The sequence below is a fragment of the Echinops telfairi genome, unplaced genomic scaffold, assembly GCF_000313985.2.
Source record: "Echinops telfairi isolate 266 unplaced genomic scaffold, ASM31398v2 ScPeMD7_7424;HRSCAF=8462, whole genome shotgun sequence".
NCBI lineage: Eukaryota > Metazoa > Chordata > Mammalia > Afrosoricida > Tenrecidae > Echinops > Echinops telfairi.
Genome location: NW_022111324.1, coordinates 7,049,531 through 7,069,996, shown reverse-complemented (window position 1 = coordinate 7,069,996; position 20,466 = coordinate 7,049,531). Strand labels below are relative to the sequence as shown.

General features: G+C 38.0%; 1 protein-coding gene and 1 non-coding gene across 4 annotated transcripts in view; one reads left to right on the top strand and one right to left on the bottom strand.

Annotated features, from left to right (window-relative positions):
- Positions 1-20,466, bottom strand: part of POU2F1 (POU class 2 homeobox 1) — a 126,915-nt gene that overhangs the window by 67,662 nt on the left and 38,787 nt on the right. For all 3 annotated transcript variants that reach the window (XM_004706752.2, XM_045298071.1, XM_045298070.1), the window contains exon 3: positions 349-449. In XM_004706752.2, the coding sequence (XP_004706809.1) occupies positions 349-449 (101 nt within the window). The remainder of the gene's footprint in view (positions 1-348; positions 450-20,466) is intronic.
- On the top strand, positions 4,761-4,879 carry LOC115872477. The gene has a single exon (XR_004047875.1). It is a non-coding gene; the product is annotated as a small nucleolar RNA SNORA61 (small nucleolar RNA).

Here is a 20,466-nt window from a genome sequence, read left to right as displayed (position 1 = left end):
CTCAGTCTCAGGTGGTTTGAGATCATTTTGGATGACTCTGATACAGTATATCTTACAACCAATAGTTAGCTACTATGACTCACTCACGTGAACAATAATCCAGGTGCTATACACATTCCCTATATAACAAGGGATTGTTATGCAAACAGTTACAAGGCCAATGGCTATATAATCAACTAAAAGACAGGATTTCACACTATCTATTCAGAATGGCACAGTTCAATGCAATTAGCACCACCAGACTTTCATACAACTTAGGGAGCTCTACATGCTGAAATATTTTCCCCAAGTCCTGGCATTTTGTGCCCCATTGTTGTTTTCCACAGCTGTTTAAGCAGAATATTCTACCTGATGGAGATGTCCAAGGAAAGCCTGGGCCTGGGCTGTTGAGATCGCTCCTCCAACAGGCACAGGCTGCTTCTGAAAGTCCAAACCATTTGTTTGCGTGCCTAGAAAACAAGCAAAATACTTGTAACTCTTAAGGAAAGAAACGCAAATGAAATAAGTGGCTAGACTTCAGTTACCAATGTTCACCAGGCATCAACACCACCAAAAAGAAGGGACTCTAAAACAGGAGGAAATAGTATAAAATAGTTTTTCTTCTAAAGGTAGATAGGCAAGTACACAAACACAACTAAAGCTTATGAAACAATCACAGAAGATATAAATAATAAATTACAACCACTAGATAGTATTAGACCAGTCAGAAGTGAATGCAGTGATTGTCGCAACTGGAGTTGGAATAGGCATGAAAGCTAAAGCTGGCTTTAGGGAAGAAAAATATATCACTACTGTACAAATGGGTGGAGACGGAGTTCACTGAAGTGCTGGCTCCCAGGACACCTCAACATTATTCCGTTTCACAGACTGGAGTTCTATAATAAGGCTCTATGGAGAAGGGAGAAAAGCACTGGTGCTGTAAACTATAATCATCATCATTGAAGAACATCAACTGCATTTTATGGATGAAAACCTGACCTGGAAGGTGACAACTCCTGATAAGATGATTGAATGTCTTATTCATAGGGTTAGGCATTGTAAGAGAAAACATCAATCTAGAAATATTTAAATATGGTATTTTGCACATTGGTCAGCGAGTATTTCTAAGGAAATGACTTTTGCCACTCCTGAGACTTTTAAGTCGGATTGTCATCATGCTACAAAGAGTGCGTATGTGGAAGGAAGGCTCATGAATGAAATTAAAGTTAGTGGGAACAGAATAATTTTATGATTTACATAAAGGGCAATTGGGGGCAATAATTGGCCAAGTTTGGGAATAAACTAATTAAACAGACTCTTGAGCAGACCAACTGATTCAGAAAGTAGTTTTCATAAATGATAAGGATGGAAGAATTTTTAGAACTTTAAAAAGCGATTTCAAAGATTCCTTGGTTAAAGCTCAGGGCCGATAAGGGTACAGCCACGTGTTTGACAATACAAGGACAATAAACTTTTGCAAGTTTACTGATTTAAAATTTTGAGTATGGTAAAGGGAAAAGTATCAGAGCTAAATTTTTGAATACCCAATTTGAAGAAAGCTAAGGAGGGTAGTGGGAGCCCCAAAGTATCTAGTCATACTGAGCCGCTGGCAGATTCCCTCTGGCCACAGGCAGGAGTCACAAACAGTCTTACTACCGTGTTTCCCCAAAAGTAAGACATCCCCCGAAAATAAGACCTACTTACAGTTTTGCCTCTCGCTGAAATATAAGGCATCCCCCGAAAATAAGGGTTTAGATTGTTATGATGATGTTCCAGAAGATGATGACATGACTGTCATTGAATAAATGAGTAAATGTACCATAGATTGTTGTACATGGAAATAATGGTAGTGACAAGAAATTCTTGACACTGTAGGTTTCACAGTTTGTCTGGTTATGCTGGTTTGTGATGACATCTACTACCGTATCGTATTACAGGTAATAAATTTCCTTTATTTTTGTTCAACAATAAATGTGCACCGTGTTCTTCTTCATGGAAAAATAAGATATCCCCTGAAAATTAGACCTAGCGCATCTTTGGGAGCAAAACTTAATATAGACACTGTCTTATTTTTGGGGAAACAGGGTATCAGGCAGACCATGTAATCTTGATTACGCTGGATCAATCTTGACACTTGGCCAGTTGACCTCCTATAGACCCAACCTGAATTTATTCTAGTGCAATAATCTCTTACTTGTTCCATGACAAAAATTTCTTTCCTGGCTTTTAAAATATTGATGGGGTCTTTTCTTTTTAACTCACTATTTGTAATTTTATTTTTATATTTTATCCTTACCACTTTGTTTTTTTATTGGTTCTGTTGGATTTCCCAGTTTGTGAAACACAGAAGGAGTGGGTGCACAGAGATAATAACTGATGCAAGAGTTTACAAGGGATATAGCTGGGTGGTGGGTGACAGGAAGGGTAAGGAGATTTGGGGAGTAAACAAGGAAGGCAGGTGGTAGTAGGGAGCACTAGAACTGATTGTGATTACATAATTCATTTTAAAGGTGATTAACCATGGGGGGATGTTTCTAAAACTGATTGTGGTGAGTGTACAATGAGTGTACAATTATTCTTGATACAATTTAATTGTATGATATGTGGATTAGGTAGCAATAAAACTGCTGGGGGTGGGCGGGGCGGGCGACACTTTACAGCCTCAGTTCTAGTCCGCCCCTCCAAAGTTGCTATGAGACATAATAAACTCAACGGCAGTGAGTGAGGTGGTAACCATGAATAAATTAAAAGTTTCACTAATTTTTAAGATTTCCCCCAATGTAGCTTGCTCCAGATTTCTCATTAGCAAGAAGTTTCATCCATAATTATCTCCTACATGCTATCCCAGTACTTTTTAATCACTTAAAACCTGTCCAAAAGAGCCAGACTACAATTCTGAGTATATCCCACATAAATTTCAAGAATAGATTTGACTCATTGGACCGTAATGGCAAAAGATCTGATAAGCTGTGAGATAACATTAAAAAGATCACACATGAAGAAAGAAGTCATTAAAAAGACAGAAACTAACAAAAAAGATCAAAGTAGGTGTCAGAAGAGACTTTCAACCTTGAATATAGAACAGGTAAAGAAAATAAAAGAAATGATGAAGTAAAATAGCTGAACAGGAAAGTCCAGCTCAGGAAGACAAAGTAAAATAGAATGCAATGTGCAAAGACCTACAGTGAGAAATCCAAACAGGAACAACACACTCAGCATATATTAAATTGAAAGAATTGAGGAAAAAATTTCAGCTTGAGTTGCAATACTGAAAAATTCCACAAACTATCGAACGATGCAGAAAGCATTAAAGATGGAAGAAATACAGTCACTGTACCCAAAGACTCATCCATGTTCAATGATTTCAAGAGACAGCATCTGATTAAGAACCAATGGTCCTGAACAAAGATGTCTAAGCTACACTGAGAGCATTAACTGAAAACAAGGCTCCAGGAATCAATGGAAATTGAAACATTCAACAAGCTGGTGAAGCAATGAAAGAACTTACTCGTCAATGCCAAGAAATTTGGAATGTAGCTTACTTGCCCAACTGAGTGCCAGCGATCCACATTTGTACCCATTCTAAAGGCAACCCAACCAAGTATGAAAATTGTTGAACAATATCATTTATTATCACATAGAACTAGAATTTATGGGCGGTCATTCAAAAAAAAGTTGCATTGACATGGAGCTGCCAGAAATTCAAGCCAGATTCATATGAGGACGTGACATAAGGGACATCACTGCTGCTGTCAGACAGAGCTTGACTGAAAGCAGAGAATACTAGAAAGATGTTTGCTTGTGTTTTATTGGCTGTGCGGATCGTAACAAAATAGGGGTAGCCTTGAAAAGAATGGGAATTCCGTAACACTTCACTGTGCTCATCCAGAACCTATACATAGATCAAGAGACTGTCATTTGAACAGAACAAGGGGGTACTACATAATGAAAAAATCAGGAAAGAATGTGTGTCAGGTTTGTATCCTTTCATCATACTTATTCATTCTATATGCTGGGCAAATAATGTGAGAAGCTGGACTATGAGGAAGAACTGCATCAGTACTGGTGGAAAGCTTATTAAAAACCTGCAATATGCAGATGATACAACCTTGTTGTGAAAGTAAGACTTATAGCGCTTTGCTGATGAATTTCAAGGATTGCAGCCTTCAATACAAGTTTCTTATAACTCCCTGTAAAGAAAACAAAAATGCTCACAAATTAACACCCCAATAAATAAGAATGAAATCATCAATTGAGGATTGCATCTTGCTCTGGTTCACAATCCATACTCACAGAGGGAGCCGTCAAGAAATCAAATGACACATTACCCCGGGTAAATCTGTTGCACAAGGCCTCTTAAGGTGTTGAAGAGCAAGGATGTCACTTTAAGGACTAAGGTACACCTGACCAAAGCCAAGGTATTTTCAATTGCCTATTATGCAGATGAAAGTTGGACACTGAAAATCTCAGAAAGACAAATATTTCATGAACCATTATTATAAAGCAAAAAAAAAAAATTTTTTTCAGACCAAAGGCAAAGACTGAGGCCAGGGGAGGAAGGGAGGGAACTAAGGAAGGGAAGGAAAGAGGGTGAGTGGAAGAAGAAGAAGAAACTACAGGGGGGGATGGGACTTAAAGGGACACTGTCACTGTTCTGACGTGATGGACTGTGCAACTACATATAGTATGTTTTCTTTGTATGGTTCACAGTTTACAAATTAAAGGAGAAAATACATTAGTAATTAATTGAAAACTTTTTAAAAAGGGTCACAGCCTTAAAAACCCTTCAAATTACTTACCCATTAGATCTAACCACTGGTCTGAGTGGTTATAAAAGGAGGAGAAGTGAAATTGAGGCTGACTGCACCTATTTTAACCCATGAGCTAATTTCAAACAGAAAAGGAAGGTTGGACATTGAATAAGGAAAACTGGAGAAAAGCCTATGTATCTGAATTATGATGCTGACAAAGAATGGTGAAAGTACCAAGGACCACCAAAAGCAAAGATGCTCCTTAGAAGTGAAGATGGTGAGACTTGGTCTCAGATACTCTGGACGTGTTTACATCAGGAGACACCAGTCCCCCGAAAAGATCATCGTGCTCGATAAGGTAGAAGGACAAAAAAAAGAGGAAGCTTTCCAAAACAAAAGATTGACACAGGGGCTGCAACAATGGATTCAACCTAACAACAATTCTGAGGATGGTGCAGGACCGGGCACTGTCTCATTGTGTTGTACAGGAGCTGGAGCCAAGTAGACAGCAGCAAACAACAATATGCTAAGATTTGATACTGAGAATGGGACTAGTTTACATTCAGAAGCATAGTCTGCAAAATATAATACAAAGCTTTCATTCTGCCATGACCAGATATTGATTTAGAAATAGACAAGCTATTTTATACTGACTACAATGTCATCGAAGGTTACAACACAGTAACCTGCAAGTGTCATGCAGGGGTGTCCTTGACAACCCAACTTCTTATTCTGATCCTTGTGTGTGTGGACAAACCAGTTAGTAGAGTATGAGTTAGAACCTCAATACAGCATTTCTACATGTTGCTCTGGCATTATACAGCCTACATAATATCTAGCATACAAGAGCCATCACATGGCCCAAAGAAAAATTTTTAAGTTTATGTATGAGAGGGCTTCAAAATGTTAGTGGGAAAGATTCCACTATCTTCCTATTCCATTTTCCCCACAAACGTTTGAAGTCCCCTCATGTAGTAGACTCCCTTCAAGATAAATCTCATAGTGACCGTTTCTCTTCCTACGCTTTTGTCATCCCCCAAAGTCACTCACAAGATGCAAACTACGAAACTACCTAGACAGTTAGTTAATAAAACTATAAGGTTACATACTTGTGTCAAGTGATGAAAAACCAGCGTGTACAGAGGGAATGGAAATATATGAGAACTCGCTGTACTTTCTAAACAATTTTTCACTTAACCTGAAACTAATTTTTTTTTAAAGTTCTGTTAAAAAAATAAGAGGAAAAGTACTTAGGGTCACTTTCAGATGGCACACACTAGTCTCATGAATGTAAAATTACATATTTTATCATTGTCTGCTGTCTTTGTGCAGAAAGTCATTACTTATATGATGATTTTAAGATAATGCACCATTAGAGAAAGATGATATAAAAAAAACCAACAAGGTTAAAAATAAAGATGAGAATTTTGAAAAACAAAGATAAGAACATAGAGATTAGTGTATAATAAAAAAGACGTCTTCCAAAGCCAAGTATTTCACCACCATGGAGTCAATAAAAATTCTACACAGTGATTCTATTTTCAAGTTTTCATAACAACAGTATCAGGTCCCTTGTTAATTGCAAAGCAGTATAGCATACAAGACTGCTTGATTTACTTCAGTGATTCCCTGATGTAGAGCCTGCCATAATCGTCTGTGAAGGAGTTCTGCTGGCATAGTGGTTATGCACTGAGCTGCTAACCTGAAAGCCAATGGTTTGAACCTCTCCAGCCTCAGGACGAAGATGAGGCTGTCTAGTCCTATAAAAATGTAAAGTCTCAGAAACACAAAAGAAGCAATTCTACTTTGCCCCATAGGTCACTGAGTTGGAATCGACTAGATGGCACTGAGTTTTTGTTTGGATAATGGTTTAAACTGCCTAGTTCTCTCCCTCTTTGTTGATGCTGGGAAATAACATGAAGGTAAGCTTTCATTGCCAATTTACTACATCAAGTCAACTCCGGCTCACAGCAAGCTTATAGAGGGAACCCAGGGCTGTATATTTTTACACGGGCAGATAGCCTCCTTTTTGCCTCATGATTCAAAGCTAGTAAAGCAAAAAGAAGAATCCTAGATAATAGCCCACAGAGAAATATACAGATTTAAGATGCAAAGGCAGGCAACGTCTTTTAAGAAGATACTTGAGTTTCATTGGGAGATATGGGATAGTCCAGAGGTCCTTGATTCTGTCTAATCACTCACAGATAAGTGATGCTAAAATTAAGAGGAGTAAAAGTGTCTGTCAATTAAAAGTGATAGAGAAAATAAGAAGGAAAAGGACACCTACATTAGAAGATATAAAGACAAAGAGGTCTAGAAGAGGTGTAATGACAGATTATTCAAAAGCAAACCTCAAAGCACTTACAGATATTCAAAGACTAGCGTGCCTCAGGGCCCGGGACGAAGCTCCAAGGAGAGTCATTCAGCACTGTCACTGGTACAGAGAAGATTAGAATCTGGCCAGTGAGCAAATGCTTTTGGATTCTACGATCACAAGTTCCATGGTGAAAATATAAAGAAAGTAGCGAAAAGGAATAATAAAACAAAATGAAATAGTGTAAGATAAACCACAAATCAGAAATGCCAGCCCAGTTATTACAAAAATATAACATTTCTGTTCAGACTGACAAGGAGAGTGAAGAATCAAATACACACAATTTGAACAACAAAGGCATTGTTTTCAAATGATGGAGGAGTAGAAACTGAACAATTTCATGTTAATATTTATAAATGTATACATGCATACAAAATAGAAGTTACTAATAAGCCTTACACATGAATAAGTAGAAAACTGAGAGTCCCATAGCAATTAAAGAAATTTAAACAGCAGGTAAATTCTTCCCTGAGAAAATGAAAAGCCTGGAGAATTTACTAAAGGGAGTTTAAAAAAACTCCGAGGAACAAATAATACCAGTGTTGTACAAACTTTTCCAGAGAACAGTGGCAGTGGCAAAATGCAGAAACATTTCCTAAATCATTTTATGAAGATAATATAACTTTGATATCAAAAGTTGATGAAGAAAAATATGTGAAAAGAGGAAATGTCAGTTTCATTTACAAACATGTATAAAAGAATCTGACATGACAGCACACCTAACTTTGTAAGATAAAATATGACTGAGGTAGACTTATTCCAGGAATGCAAGACTGTCCTCGGGGTAAAAAAAATCAATTAATATGATTCACCACACTCATCAAAGTGTTAAAACTTCATATAATAACAAGATGCAGAAAATCCCTGGGTAAATTTCCATAACCACTTATATTAAAAATTCTAGGCATAGGCATAAACAGAAACTTTTAAAATTTGATAAAGAACAATTCTTAAAAATTAAATAATATACTTAACGGTGAAACATCAATGTGCTAATTAGGTTTTATGTCCATCTGGCAGAGCCAGGATTCTCAGTGGTTTGGCAGTTAAAACTCAGTAAGTCCCCATGATGTGACCTAACAAAGTAATCACTTCCATAAATGGGATCTGCTAGGAACAGCCAATCAGTTGTAAGGTTAGGGTAGGAGTACAGCATTGATGTAACCAATTTAAAAGTAATTTCTTCAAGGGATTGTGGCCTATTTCAAATATAGGCGGACCCCATGGAAAAACCTTGGAATTGGGCCAATGGCCGCCCACAATACCTAATCATCTTGGGAACTGTCGGTGGTCTGCCATCTGACCTGCCACCCTGGGGATCCTTGGCTTCTGCATCCAGCAGCCTGTCATGCTCTTGTTGGTCTACGACTACTCTTCCTCACTCCCATAATCTAACCCACCGTGAGCCTAGAGGATGGAGGGTGGCTGCCTCTCGAGTTCCAGGGAATGCAAATCTTCAGGAGAGTAGAAAACCTTATCTTTCTCCCTCAGAGTGAGTGGTGGCCTCACACTGCTGACCTTTCCTTTCAGTTAGCAGCCCAGCGCATAACCCACTATGCCACCAGGGCTCTTTTCCTGCCAATTCTGGGTTCATCAATTCCTACAGTTATGAGTCAGGTTAAAGACTTCAGCCTAACACCTGATCCATGAACTTGCCAAGACTTGGACTTGCCTAATTCTACAACTGTGTGTGCTGTTTTCTTGATAGAAATTTACACACAAACAAACATAAGCACAAACCCACTCCACTGGATTTGCTTCTCTTGAACACCCAGCTTAAGACAATCAAAAGGCACCCATTTTAATACTAAGAACAAATAGTGGCAGCTATCATCATTTCTATTCTTGTTATATTGGAAGGCCTAGCCAGGGAAATAAGGCAAAAAAGAAAACTTCAGAGTTGAAAAAATAAGAAATTATTCTTATCAGGTAATTTGACCATTTTTGTAATATCCTCAAGAATCGAAAGATTTAGCGTTTTGCCCTGCTGTGTCCCTCAAAGCCAGATGGGTCACCAGCAGTTGTCCTGGAGCCATCCATGAAAATCTGGCCAGGGTTCCCTCTCTTATTACATGTGTACATGATGCATAAATACAGTCTATTATGTACTGAAAGTGTTTCCATTAGTATGCAAAAAAGTTAGGCTGTATGAGGTTGAATTAAGTGAGTTTTAAAAATGGATTAGTCAAGACATCTACTCACTAACAACAACAACAAAAGGCAATGCTTTTGGGGGGTTATTTTAGTAAAATAAAAATTTTCAGGTATGTTAGTCCAGGTGAACTAGAGAAACAAATCCATGAATCTCATATGTTATAGGAAAGGGCTTTATATGCAAGAGTAGTTGAACATTGAGAAAACACCCCAGCCCTGTCTGGATCAAGTCCATAAGTCTGACATTAGCCTATATGTCCAATACCAATCTATAAAGTCATCTTCAGACTCATGAAACACATGCAATGACGCCGAATACAGGAAGATCACAGGCCAGTGGGTGAGAAGTCTTGTGGATCCTGTGGATAAGTATCCCAGCACTGGCAGGGGTTTCCACGTGGCTTCTTCGGCTCCAGAGGTCTGGCTCCATCAGCCTCTCTTCATGTGTCTTCTCCACAGGGAGGTCTTGCAGGGAATGAGCATGTGGGCTACCTCCAGCAAGCTATTTATCTCTGTACCACTTCCAAAATGAGATCATCAAGCTACTATCTGATAGGCTAGAATCCGGCCCTTCACTCTGAAATCCTCAAATTGACACCATATTATGTAACACCCACAGTAAGTATATGGTTGCAATACACAAAATACATTTATAATGTGCCTTTCTATACAACAAATTGGAAAAAAAGCTTTGCGATTATATTCATAAAATTACTATTTCATTTTAAAGTTCTAGAATAAATCTACCAATAAATCTTCCTGTAAGCTAAAAATCATGAAACTTAATTTTAAAACATTAAAGAAGATATAACTAAGTGTTCGTTAGTTGGAAGATTCAACTTTGTAAAGATATCAGTTATCCTCAAACTCACCTATGAATTAAAAATAATTTCATATCAAAACTGCAAACGTTTGCCTCCCCCATTCCTCTCACTTTCTGCGTGGGAGATGGGGAACTTGCTAAGTTAATTCTAAAACAGAAATAAAAATACAAAGGGCCAAAATACCTTTAAAAAGGAACACAATGGAGGGATTTTCATTAAGCTAATGAGAGCAATAATATATGGCATTAGAGAAGAATATACCAGTAGTACAGAAGAATCCAGAGTCACACATATATATATATGGGCACTGGAGAAAAAGAGATGATATTGCTGATCAGTGAAGAAAGGATACCATTGTTAATAAATGGCACTGAAACAACTGGGTATGCATTTGAGAAAAAGTTACATTACCACTTGACATCACACCAACAAACAACAAAACAAACCCAAAACAATTAAAGGTCTCATATGAAAGCTTAAAAAGACAGCATTTTTCAAAGATAATATAAGAAAACAGGACAATAACATTGGGAAAAGGAAAAGATTGTGATTCAATTTTTAAAACACCCCATAAATTTACCTACTTTAAAATGTCCCTCAAAGTATTCTATAAAGTGAATGAAAGGAAATAGTATCTGCAATAGGAAAGGGCTTCAAACCGTTTGTAGAAAAACAGAGTTGTAAGATAATGAAAATTCAAAAAATAAAATTAAAAAAAAAAAAAGAAAATTCCCCACATAAAATATGAGCAAATGGAATGAATAAGAATCTTATAAAATGAGAAACACAAATGGCTACAAAATATAAGAAAAGATGGTCTACCTGTTTAGCAACTAGATAATTATACATTAAAGCTCCAATGAGATACCATTTCATACTCCCTAGATTGACTAGATTAAAAAATTGATTCATATCAAGTTTGGATGATACTGAATTCTCACTCATTGATGGTAGCAGTATAAGCCAATATAAGCACTTTCAAAAACTGGAAAGCAGTACTGATCAAATACATTATTAAGTAAATATGCTGGAGACATTTCCCACACATTATGCATCAAGATCTAAGTACCAAATTACTTTTATTAGTTTTGTTTCCAATAACAAAAGTATAAAAATAATCCAAATTTCTTCCCAAAATATAGCATGAATAGACAAAGTGTGGTATGTTCATAATTCCACTGGAATATTACATCCAATGGAAATCAATGACAGAGCCCTGGTCGTGACAGGTCAGCAGACGGAATGACGGAGACAGGTGAAGCTGTTGGCTCTTTACAGCCTCAGAAAGGCATTAGAGAAGAATCTGAAAACGGGAGCTGCTCCACAGGAGAAAGAAAAGGCTTTCCACTCCCTTAGATTTACAGCTTTGGAAATCCACAGGAGTAGTTCTAGCCTGCCTTGTAGGGTCCCTATGAGTTAGAATTGGCTAGACGGCAGTGAGTTTGCTCTGTATGTCCTACATATATGGCTCTCTTGCACTCATAAAATGAATGGATGATTCTATGTAAATAAGGCTCCTGTGTTCCACCAAGAGGACTGGTCACTTTTGTTATCATGCTAGGCCGGCTTACAAAAGAGCCAATCTTAGAGTTTGAGGGGGGACTTTACTACTACCACAAAGAAAAAAGACTGAAGCAAAATAAGTCCTTTGTGTTTAGGCGTCCCAGGCACTGAGATTCTCCTAAGCCAAGGATAGAGAGAATTAAAACACTAGAGGGTATGTATGGGCATTGAACAGTTGCTTCAGTGGAGTTGTCCCCAGAGTGCCAGGCACTCACAATACACAGATCAATGGCATTAGACTAACTGCTCCAATCCAGCAGACCATAGGCATACTACTCTGGCATGGAGTAAGGCACTTGACACCCAACCCAGTCAATCTCTTTCACCTCTCCCCTAGCCCAATGAGAGACGCACCCTTCCCCTTTTCCCAAACTGGTAAGATGTATGTCATCACTCATAATCCTCCCACCTCACTAGCCAGCCACCCTACGAACTTGTTGAATGCTAATGGCTCGAGGAAAGGCAGTGACCAATGCCCATTCAACCCACATTTAAATGTCCCACCAGACAAGCAATCAGAGCCCTGTACTCACACATCAAGGCAATAACCCACCCAACCCAAAGACAGGTGGTGAGAGACTGGAGACCAGAGTAGCACATCAAGCCTGCCTACATGGAAACATTAAAAAATAATAATAATAAAAATCAGGGCACAACAAGAAAACATGTAATTAATAAACAGATATAATAATACCTCCATGCAGGAACCTTGGTGGTGTAGTGGGTTATGTGTTTGACTGCTAACCACAAGGTGAGCAGTTCAAAATTACCAGATCCTTCTAGGGAGAAAAATAAGGCTTTCTACTCCCATAAAGAGTTAGTCTCAGAAACCCAAGGCAGTTCTACCCTGTCCTATATGGTCACTATGAGTAGGATTGACTTGATGGTAGTGAGTCAGCTTTGTTTGAACACAACAGATAAAAAATCAAATCACCTAAAGAGACAGAACAAAATGGCTACAGTAAGTGTAACAAAGAACCAGGCCATGGGTCAGAGGAAGAAGTGAAAACAGAACTAATATGGAACTCAAAAGACATAGGGCTCTCAAAGAACTCAGGAAGGGATAAAGGAAAACACAAATAAACAGGGGAACATAAACAAAATTCTATAGCTATCTTCTGAAAAACAATACATAAAGAAAGTGGCAAAATAGACTAATAGAAACCACAGAATAAATAGTAACTAAAACCGCAGAACATTAACACTAAATTTTCATGAAGCAGTAATACAATGGAAGAACAAATGGGTAGAACTGAATCAAAGGAAGAGAGCAAATCCCTTGATGCCAATCTTGTTAGATGAATGATCAGGGAGGGAAAATGAAGAAAGACTAAAAATTATATGGGACACCATCAGAGGAATAACTTATGTATACTGAAATGCTAAAAGAAAGAAAAAAAAAAGAGAAAATTTCAAAGATTTGCTGACAAACAATTCCTGTTGTAATGAGATTATACTCACCCAAGAAACTCAACAAACTCCAGGTAGACCCCAAAAGAAAATCACCAAAATGCATTACTGTTAGTAAAGGTATAGGACACCATCTGACTTCCTCTAACTTCACAGGGGAAAAGGAGACTCAAACTAACATCAGCCCAAGGTCATTTCCTATAAGGCGTAAGTCAGACATGCCTCCACCTCACCAATTCTAACACGAGCCATCCCTTCCATAGCACTATTTCCCTGCAGCTTTCCATAACTCACTGCGATGACCACACAGAACTCATAGACCATATTAATGGTTTGGGGGCATATTGGGGAAATCAACAGATTACAATTGGGGATCAGGAATACTCTTGGTGCCATTCTTCTAGTCAGGCCAGCTTCTTTTCAGCCATGCAACCAGGCACACCTTTGCCTGGTCTGTGATCTGGTCTCTCAGTCACATAGCCCCCTTGGCCTCTGAGTTGCTTGGGCAATGCTACAAACACACCTATTCCAAAGGTGCTGATAAATTCTCAAAGGGCAAATCAACTCTTATGAGCTTCAACCTGAAGGCAATCAGCTTTAGCTTTATGTGTCAGCAAATCCAGCTCCCCAATTAAGTGCCTAAAGGTAACCCACTTCTCAAGGAAGCCTCCTTACTGAGAAGCATTCAATTCTACCCTGTGAACTGAGAAGCCCACCACTGTGTTTTGTGCACCGGCCCTTCGTTCTGTTGTTGCTGTTCCTCTGCGCGTCCTCTCCTGCTTCTCTGGTGTCACAGCTTTCTGTTCCTGGGTCAGAGGCTCCAATGAGCAGGGATCTTGGACTCCAAAGGATGCACTCCACCCCTGGGTTCTTCTTTCATGATGGTAGGCAGTTTCCCTGCTTCCAAGATGGCTACTTTTATGTGCAGCAGGATGGTAAAATTGACCAGTCTCCACATGAAGATTTCCAGGTTTTTACAACCATAATTAATCCTGCTAATAATCACTCACAACTACTGAATCATGTAATCCTACCAGCACCTCCCTACCCTTCTCTTACTCGGATCATCAAGAAAAAAGGAAATACATACAATATGCACAGTACCATCTAGCTCTTCGGCTGGAGTTACAAAGGCTATAACTACAGGAGACCTATTAAATAATTTCCTGGACATAATTAAACTTCCCAAACACACAAAAATAGGTCCATGAGAGCACCCTGGGCAAAACAAAATTTTACTAAGGGGAACCAATAAAACTAAGTTCTGCTTTCTCAGCAGAAACCATGTAGACAAGATGGCAATTGGATGACATTATATAAAACCCTGAGAGAAAAAATAAACATCACCAACAAAGAATTATATGTCAAGTAAAGCTGTCTCTCAAACATGCTGGTGATATTGCTATTAGAGCTTTTCCAGAAAAACAGAAATTAAGGAAATCTGTAAAAATTAGACCAGTATCACAAGAAATACTTAAAGGTAGTTTTTTCAGACAGAGAATCAATAAAATCAGATAACAACCTAGTATTAAAACACATAACATCACCCAGAAGCCAACTAACATAAGCTATTTTCAAAAAGTAAGATAACGCTACAAGGAAACCAGAGATACTAAACTATAAATGATGACAACTCAAAATAAAATGATAGAATAGTGTAGTTACAGAACTTCTAAATAATAGGAGGCCTAAGTCAATATCAAGGTAGAACAGACTGTTTTAAACTTAGAAAGATTAATTTCAGGGTAACTTCGCAACAAATTAAAAAGTGGAAAATTATAAAGACGCAATATACACAAAATCACGTGCAACAAAAGAAGTACAAACAAAATAAATCTTCAGCAGAATGAGGGAGGGGAAAGGCAAACAAATGGAAATAGTAAATTTTAATAATCACACTGATTATATCAAGACATATCAATATGCTGCCTAAAAGAAACTGACTTTAGACATAAAGATAAAAATAAGCTTAAAAAAAAGTCCAAGTATGAAAAACATCAAGCAAATAATTTAAAAATATGGATTGACATTAATTTCTGACAAAATAAGCTTTTGGATAAAAACTATTATAAGAGGCACATACATACAATGATTAAAGGATAAAGTCCAACAAGAGGATATATAACCATAATAAACATTTATACCCAATGAGAGTCTCCAACTTCGTGAATTAAGCTTCAACAGAATTGTAGAAAAATAATTTTACAATAGAATAATTTTTAACACATCACTTACAGTGAAAAAGAACTGGAAATAAATTCAGCAAAAATACACACAATTTAAACAAGACAATCAGCTTAATCTCTCAGACATCTACAGAACACTCCACCCCACATCACAGTAACATATTCTTTTTCAGTGCACACAGCTGATTCTGGATGTTGGACTTATGCTATTCCACATATGATATAAAAAGTATCATCTCACATCACAACACTATAAATTAGTAATCAATCATGGGAAGATGGGGAAAATGATCAAATACATGGAAATTGAATAACAGTTTAAAAATCAGTTGAGTATTAAAGAAATAAAAATGAAGAAATAAATTTCTAGAATCAAATGAGAATGAAAACACCATAGCATACCAAAACCTTTCAGACACAACAAAACCAATGCTCAATGGTCAATGTACACCAATAAATTGCACACATCAAACAAGAAGAGCCCAAATTAACACCTTAACCCTTAACCTTCCAACTCCAACCAATAGAAAATAGAGTAGGGAAGGGAAAAAAGCCCACAGACATTAGAAATTAAATAATAAATATTAGAGCAGATATAAACCACAGATAAACAAAATACGGAATCAACATGACTAGAAGTTGGTTGTTTGAAAGGATTGATCAAATTGACAAACCAGGTCAAAAATCATGAAAAAGGGGATAACAAAATACAAGTATCGTAAAGAAGAGATCAAATGGATGGCATTGCCAGAACCAACTAAACCGAATACGATGAAGACGTGTGCTCCAACAAATGTGAAAACCTAAGAGCAGACAAATTTCTAGAAATAAATACCTAAATTAACACAGTCTGAGGTAGAAAGTTTGTATGATAGATAGGGGAAGAAGAAATTTGGCAAGTCTTAAAAAATTCCCATAAAGAAAAGAAAAATAATCCTGTCCTAGATAGCTTTGCTGATGATGAGTTAGGCTCAATTAATATGTCCCTTCCAGCCATCATAGCATATGTGAAATGTTATAATTTTAGATTTAATATGCCTGTGGCTACAGTTCCATTTTGGAGGGCAATAAAAAAAAGTCACTGCTGGCTCCTAGTGATCCTATAATACAAAGTAGAACTTCCCTTTTGAGTTTCTGGGACTGTAATTGTTTATGGGAGTTGAAAGCCTCATCTTTCTACCATGTAGTGGCTGATGGGATCGGAGTCCAGCATGTAACTACTACACCACCTGGACTCCCCTTGGTGGACATTATTTGCCCAGGACATAGCATGAGATTAAGATCTGACATTAGTAGTGTGGGTGTGAATCAAACTACACTCTTTGTTTGATGGTTATCCTGGTTCCTGTTACTTATAATGGATGTAAGGAATTACATGCTACAGATGAGGGAAAAAAGAAACCTGTTTCTGGAGTGTCCTGTGGAAAAGCCTGACTGATAAGATTAGTATGAGGCCAATGAATACTGGAGACATCTTGCCAGAGGCCCGAGGGCCTATGTGCATAAATAAGATACAGTCCAGAAGCAGAGAACAGACTACTTGGGTGAAATCTGATTGTACCAGGTAACTCACACCAAAGGAAATTTTCCTGCAAGGGGGAAGATATTGATAGGATCTGCCTGTGAGGAATTATGAACAAATTCCCAAGATGCCATTCTAATGGGCATAAAATGAATCCACTGAGAAGCAAGGGGTATTATTTCATCACCAGCAAGCGCCCAAAATGGGGACTCCTATAGCTCTACCATATGGCTTACCTTTGAACCTTTGGATTGAACTGTACCCAATACCCCACAGCATGAGGCATTTCCTCTAACTTCCATGAGTTCTGTGGGACACCACAATGACTTGTAGAAGACAGAGATGTAAGGAGATATACTGAAGGGAGCAGGGCAGGGTGGCAGCAATGGAGGAGACTTGCAGCTTGCAAGAGTTAGACTTTGGGACTTTTCTAATCTCATCTCCAATTTCTTGGGATGAGTTTGGTATTAATTCTTATAAAAGAAATTATTGCTACAGGTGAACTCCGCCATACATTCAGGAAAAAACAGACATTAATTCCACTAAAACTACGGTAGAACAATGAGAAGGATGGAATATTCCCAAATTCATTCCATAAAGCAAGAGCTTTGACACAAAAAATCAGACAGACACTCCTAAAGAGGAAAATTACATCCAATATCCTTTGTGAACATAGTCGCAAACATTCTCCACAATATCCTAAACAAATAGAATTCAACAAGACATCAAAAATTAATAATAATATAAAGTACTTCATGACTAAATGGGCTTCATGTCAGGGATATAAGGTTTGTTCAACGTTAGAAAAATCATACAATCCACCATATAAATAAAACAAAGAAGAAACTTATGACAATACCAATTAACATAGGAAAGGTATTTGATAAAATCCCACACCCCTTTCAGATGAAAATGTTGTTTGGCATAATAGGAATTTGAGGGGGTACCACCCAAAAAAACTCCACTGGGAAGAGACTCCTCTCACACACCCCAACCCCACTACCCCCAGGCTCTAGCAACTTGCTCTAATGTCTCCTGGGAAGGTTCTCTCTGGTCAGAGTGAATTTTCTTTTTAAAGTAGTTTCGTTCGAACCTCATTTTTTGTGATGGCTGATTTAAGAGAACAGCATGCACCTGTGATATTTTGTTTCCTGCTAAGGAAAAATACTGCAGAAACTGTTGTGATATTGAATACAGCTTACAAGGACAGCACTGTGGGAAAAACTCAACTGTACGAGTGGTTTTTGACAAACCTCATTCTGGACATCCCTCAAATTCCCAATGGACGAAAAGATTGACTCATAGTGCATTTGAAATTCATTCTATCAGGTCAGACTGTTGATCAAGCTTTCTATTTAGAGGTTCACAGTGTGGATCAAAAAAGGCCTAATTTGTGGCACAGAAGACTGGTTTTTCCACCATGACAATGCACTGCTCACATAGTCATTCCAGTGGGCCAGTTTTTTGCCAAAAGCCAGCATCCCTCTCTTGCCCCATGCACCTCACTTCACTGCGTGCACCTTCCTTTTGTTTCCGCGAATGAAGAGGGACATGAAAGGACAGCAATATGCAATATGATGACACAGAAGAGGTGAGGGAAAAAACGAGGGAGGTGTGCCAGCCATCCAAACAGATGAGTTTGGAAAATGGAACAGAATCGCAGATTTGACAAATGCATTAAGTGTAATGGAGAGTACTTTGAAGGTGATAAGCTTGTTTTGTAAAAAAAAAAAATTAAATATATTACTTTGAAAAAATATCTGTTTGGATGGGGGGTACCCTCCTGTACACAGGAAATTCCAACATGATGTAAGGCATAGATGCAAAACTTCAACAGCCAGTATTCTCAACAGAGAAAGACTGAAAGCATTCCCCTTAGAATGGGAACCTGACAGGAAAGCTCTCGATCACCACTCTTATTCAACATTGTACTAGAAGTCCTACCCAGAGCAGTGAGCCAACAAAATGAAATAAAAGCATCAAGTGGGCAAAGAAGAAGTAAACTATCTCTATTTGCAAATATGATCCTATCCATAGAAAATCCAAGTTACTCAACAGGAACATCACTTACAGAAGAATTCTGCAAAGTGGCAAAGTACAAAGTCAACAATCAGATTTCTTCTAACAAAGAGGACACTGAAAGAGAAATCAGGTAAGCAATACCATTTGTAGAAGTCACCCTGAAGATGAAATACTTAGGAATAAACCTAACATGAGACATACGGTAGAAAGACATACACAAAAAAACACTACAAGGCACTTGTGCTAGTCTGGGTACTTTAGGGAAACAAATCCACAGAAACTCATATGTATAAGAGAGTTTTATATAAAGGGTAAGTGCACATCAAGAAAACATCCCAAACCAGTGCTGCCCAAGCCCACAAGTCCAACATTAACCCATATGTCCGACACCAATCCACAAAGTCCTCCTCCATCTCATAAAACAGATGCAATGATGCCGACTGCAGGAGGAAAGCCAAGTCAGTGAACGTATAAGCATCTCAGCGCTGGCAGGGGTCTTCACCCAGCTGCTCTAGCACCCAGGGCTGCATCAGGGTAGGTCCATGCGCCTTCTCCTTGGGGATGTCTTGCAGGAAGTGAGCCTTTCCAGCTAAAGCAGGAAACTGGCTAAGGCAGCTGCACCCTGGTCCGACCATCACAAAGCAAGAGACTAGAAAGGCGAGGCTGACTGAGCCATTTATCACTCCACCCTTCAATTAATCCCACATGTGTTTATCAGCCAGGTTGGCACAATAAGCTTTAACTCAGCACTACTACAAGAAAAATACATTAAATGGACAGGAAGACTTATCATAGTGGAAATTTCAACAGTATAAATATAACAAAACAGCAACCCAAATTCTGTCAACATTTTCAAAAGAGATTGAAAAATGAATCTACTTTCTCTGAAAGGAAAAGGACTGCATATAAGCCAAGCACTACTGAAGAAGAGCAACGTAAGAGGCTTCACAATTCCCAAATGCAAAACCTATTACACAGTAAGGGTAGCCAAAACAATGTATAAATAGACCAACAGAAGAGAATTGTAGATCTAGGAGTAAAACCCTCCACCTATGTGTAGTTCATTTTCATCAAAGGACCAAAAGTCAATTAAATGGGAAGAGAGTCTCTTTAACAAATGGTGCTGGCAAGACGAAACAGGATCCATAGCTCCCACCATAATAACCTACGACCTCCAAAAAATTAACCATTTATTTATGTGTACCAAAAGCCCTTTATAAGAGTAAAAAGCAAATCTATAAATTGGGGCAACATTTTATTTAACAAGGGCTTTACCTCTAAATTTATAGAAAATTTTAATACCTCATAAACAAAAAGAAAATATTCTAATTAAAAAATGGTCAAACGACATGAAGTACCACCAAGTAAGTAGAAATGTTTCCAATCATCAACTCGTTTGAGTGATGCAAATCAAAACAGCAAGAAGACATCATCTCACCCTAGCAATAATAGCAATGATAAAAGGAAAGAAAAACACAAACGGAAAACAACAAATGCAGGCAACTTGGTACTCTCATACACAGCTGGTAGAGTTCTAAAATGATACAACCACAGTGGAAAATGGAATGGTGCCTCTTTAAAAACATTAGAAATAGAGATACCATATGTGTTAGACAGGGTTCTCTAGAGAGATAAAACCAAATTGCTGATAACTTAATATATTTATTTATAAAGATAATTA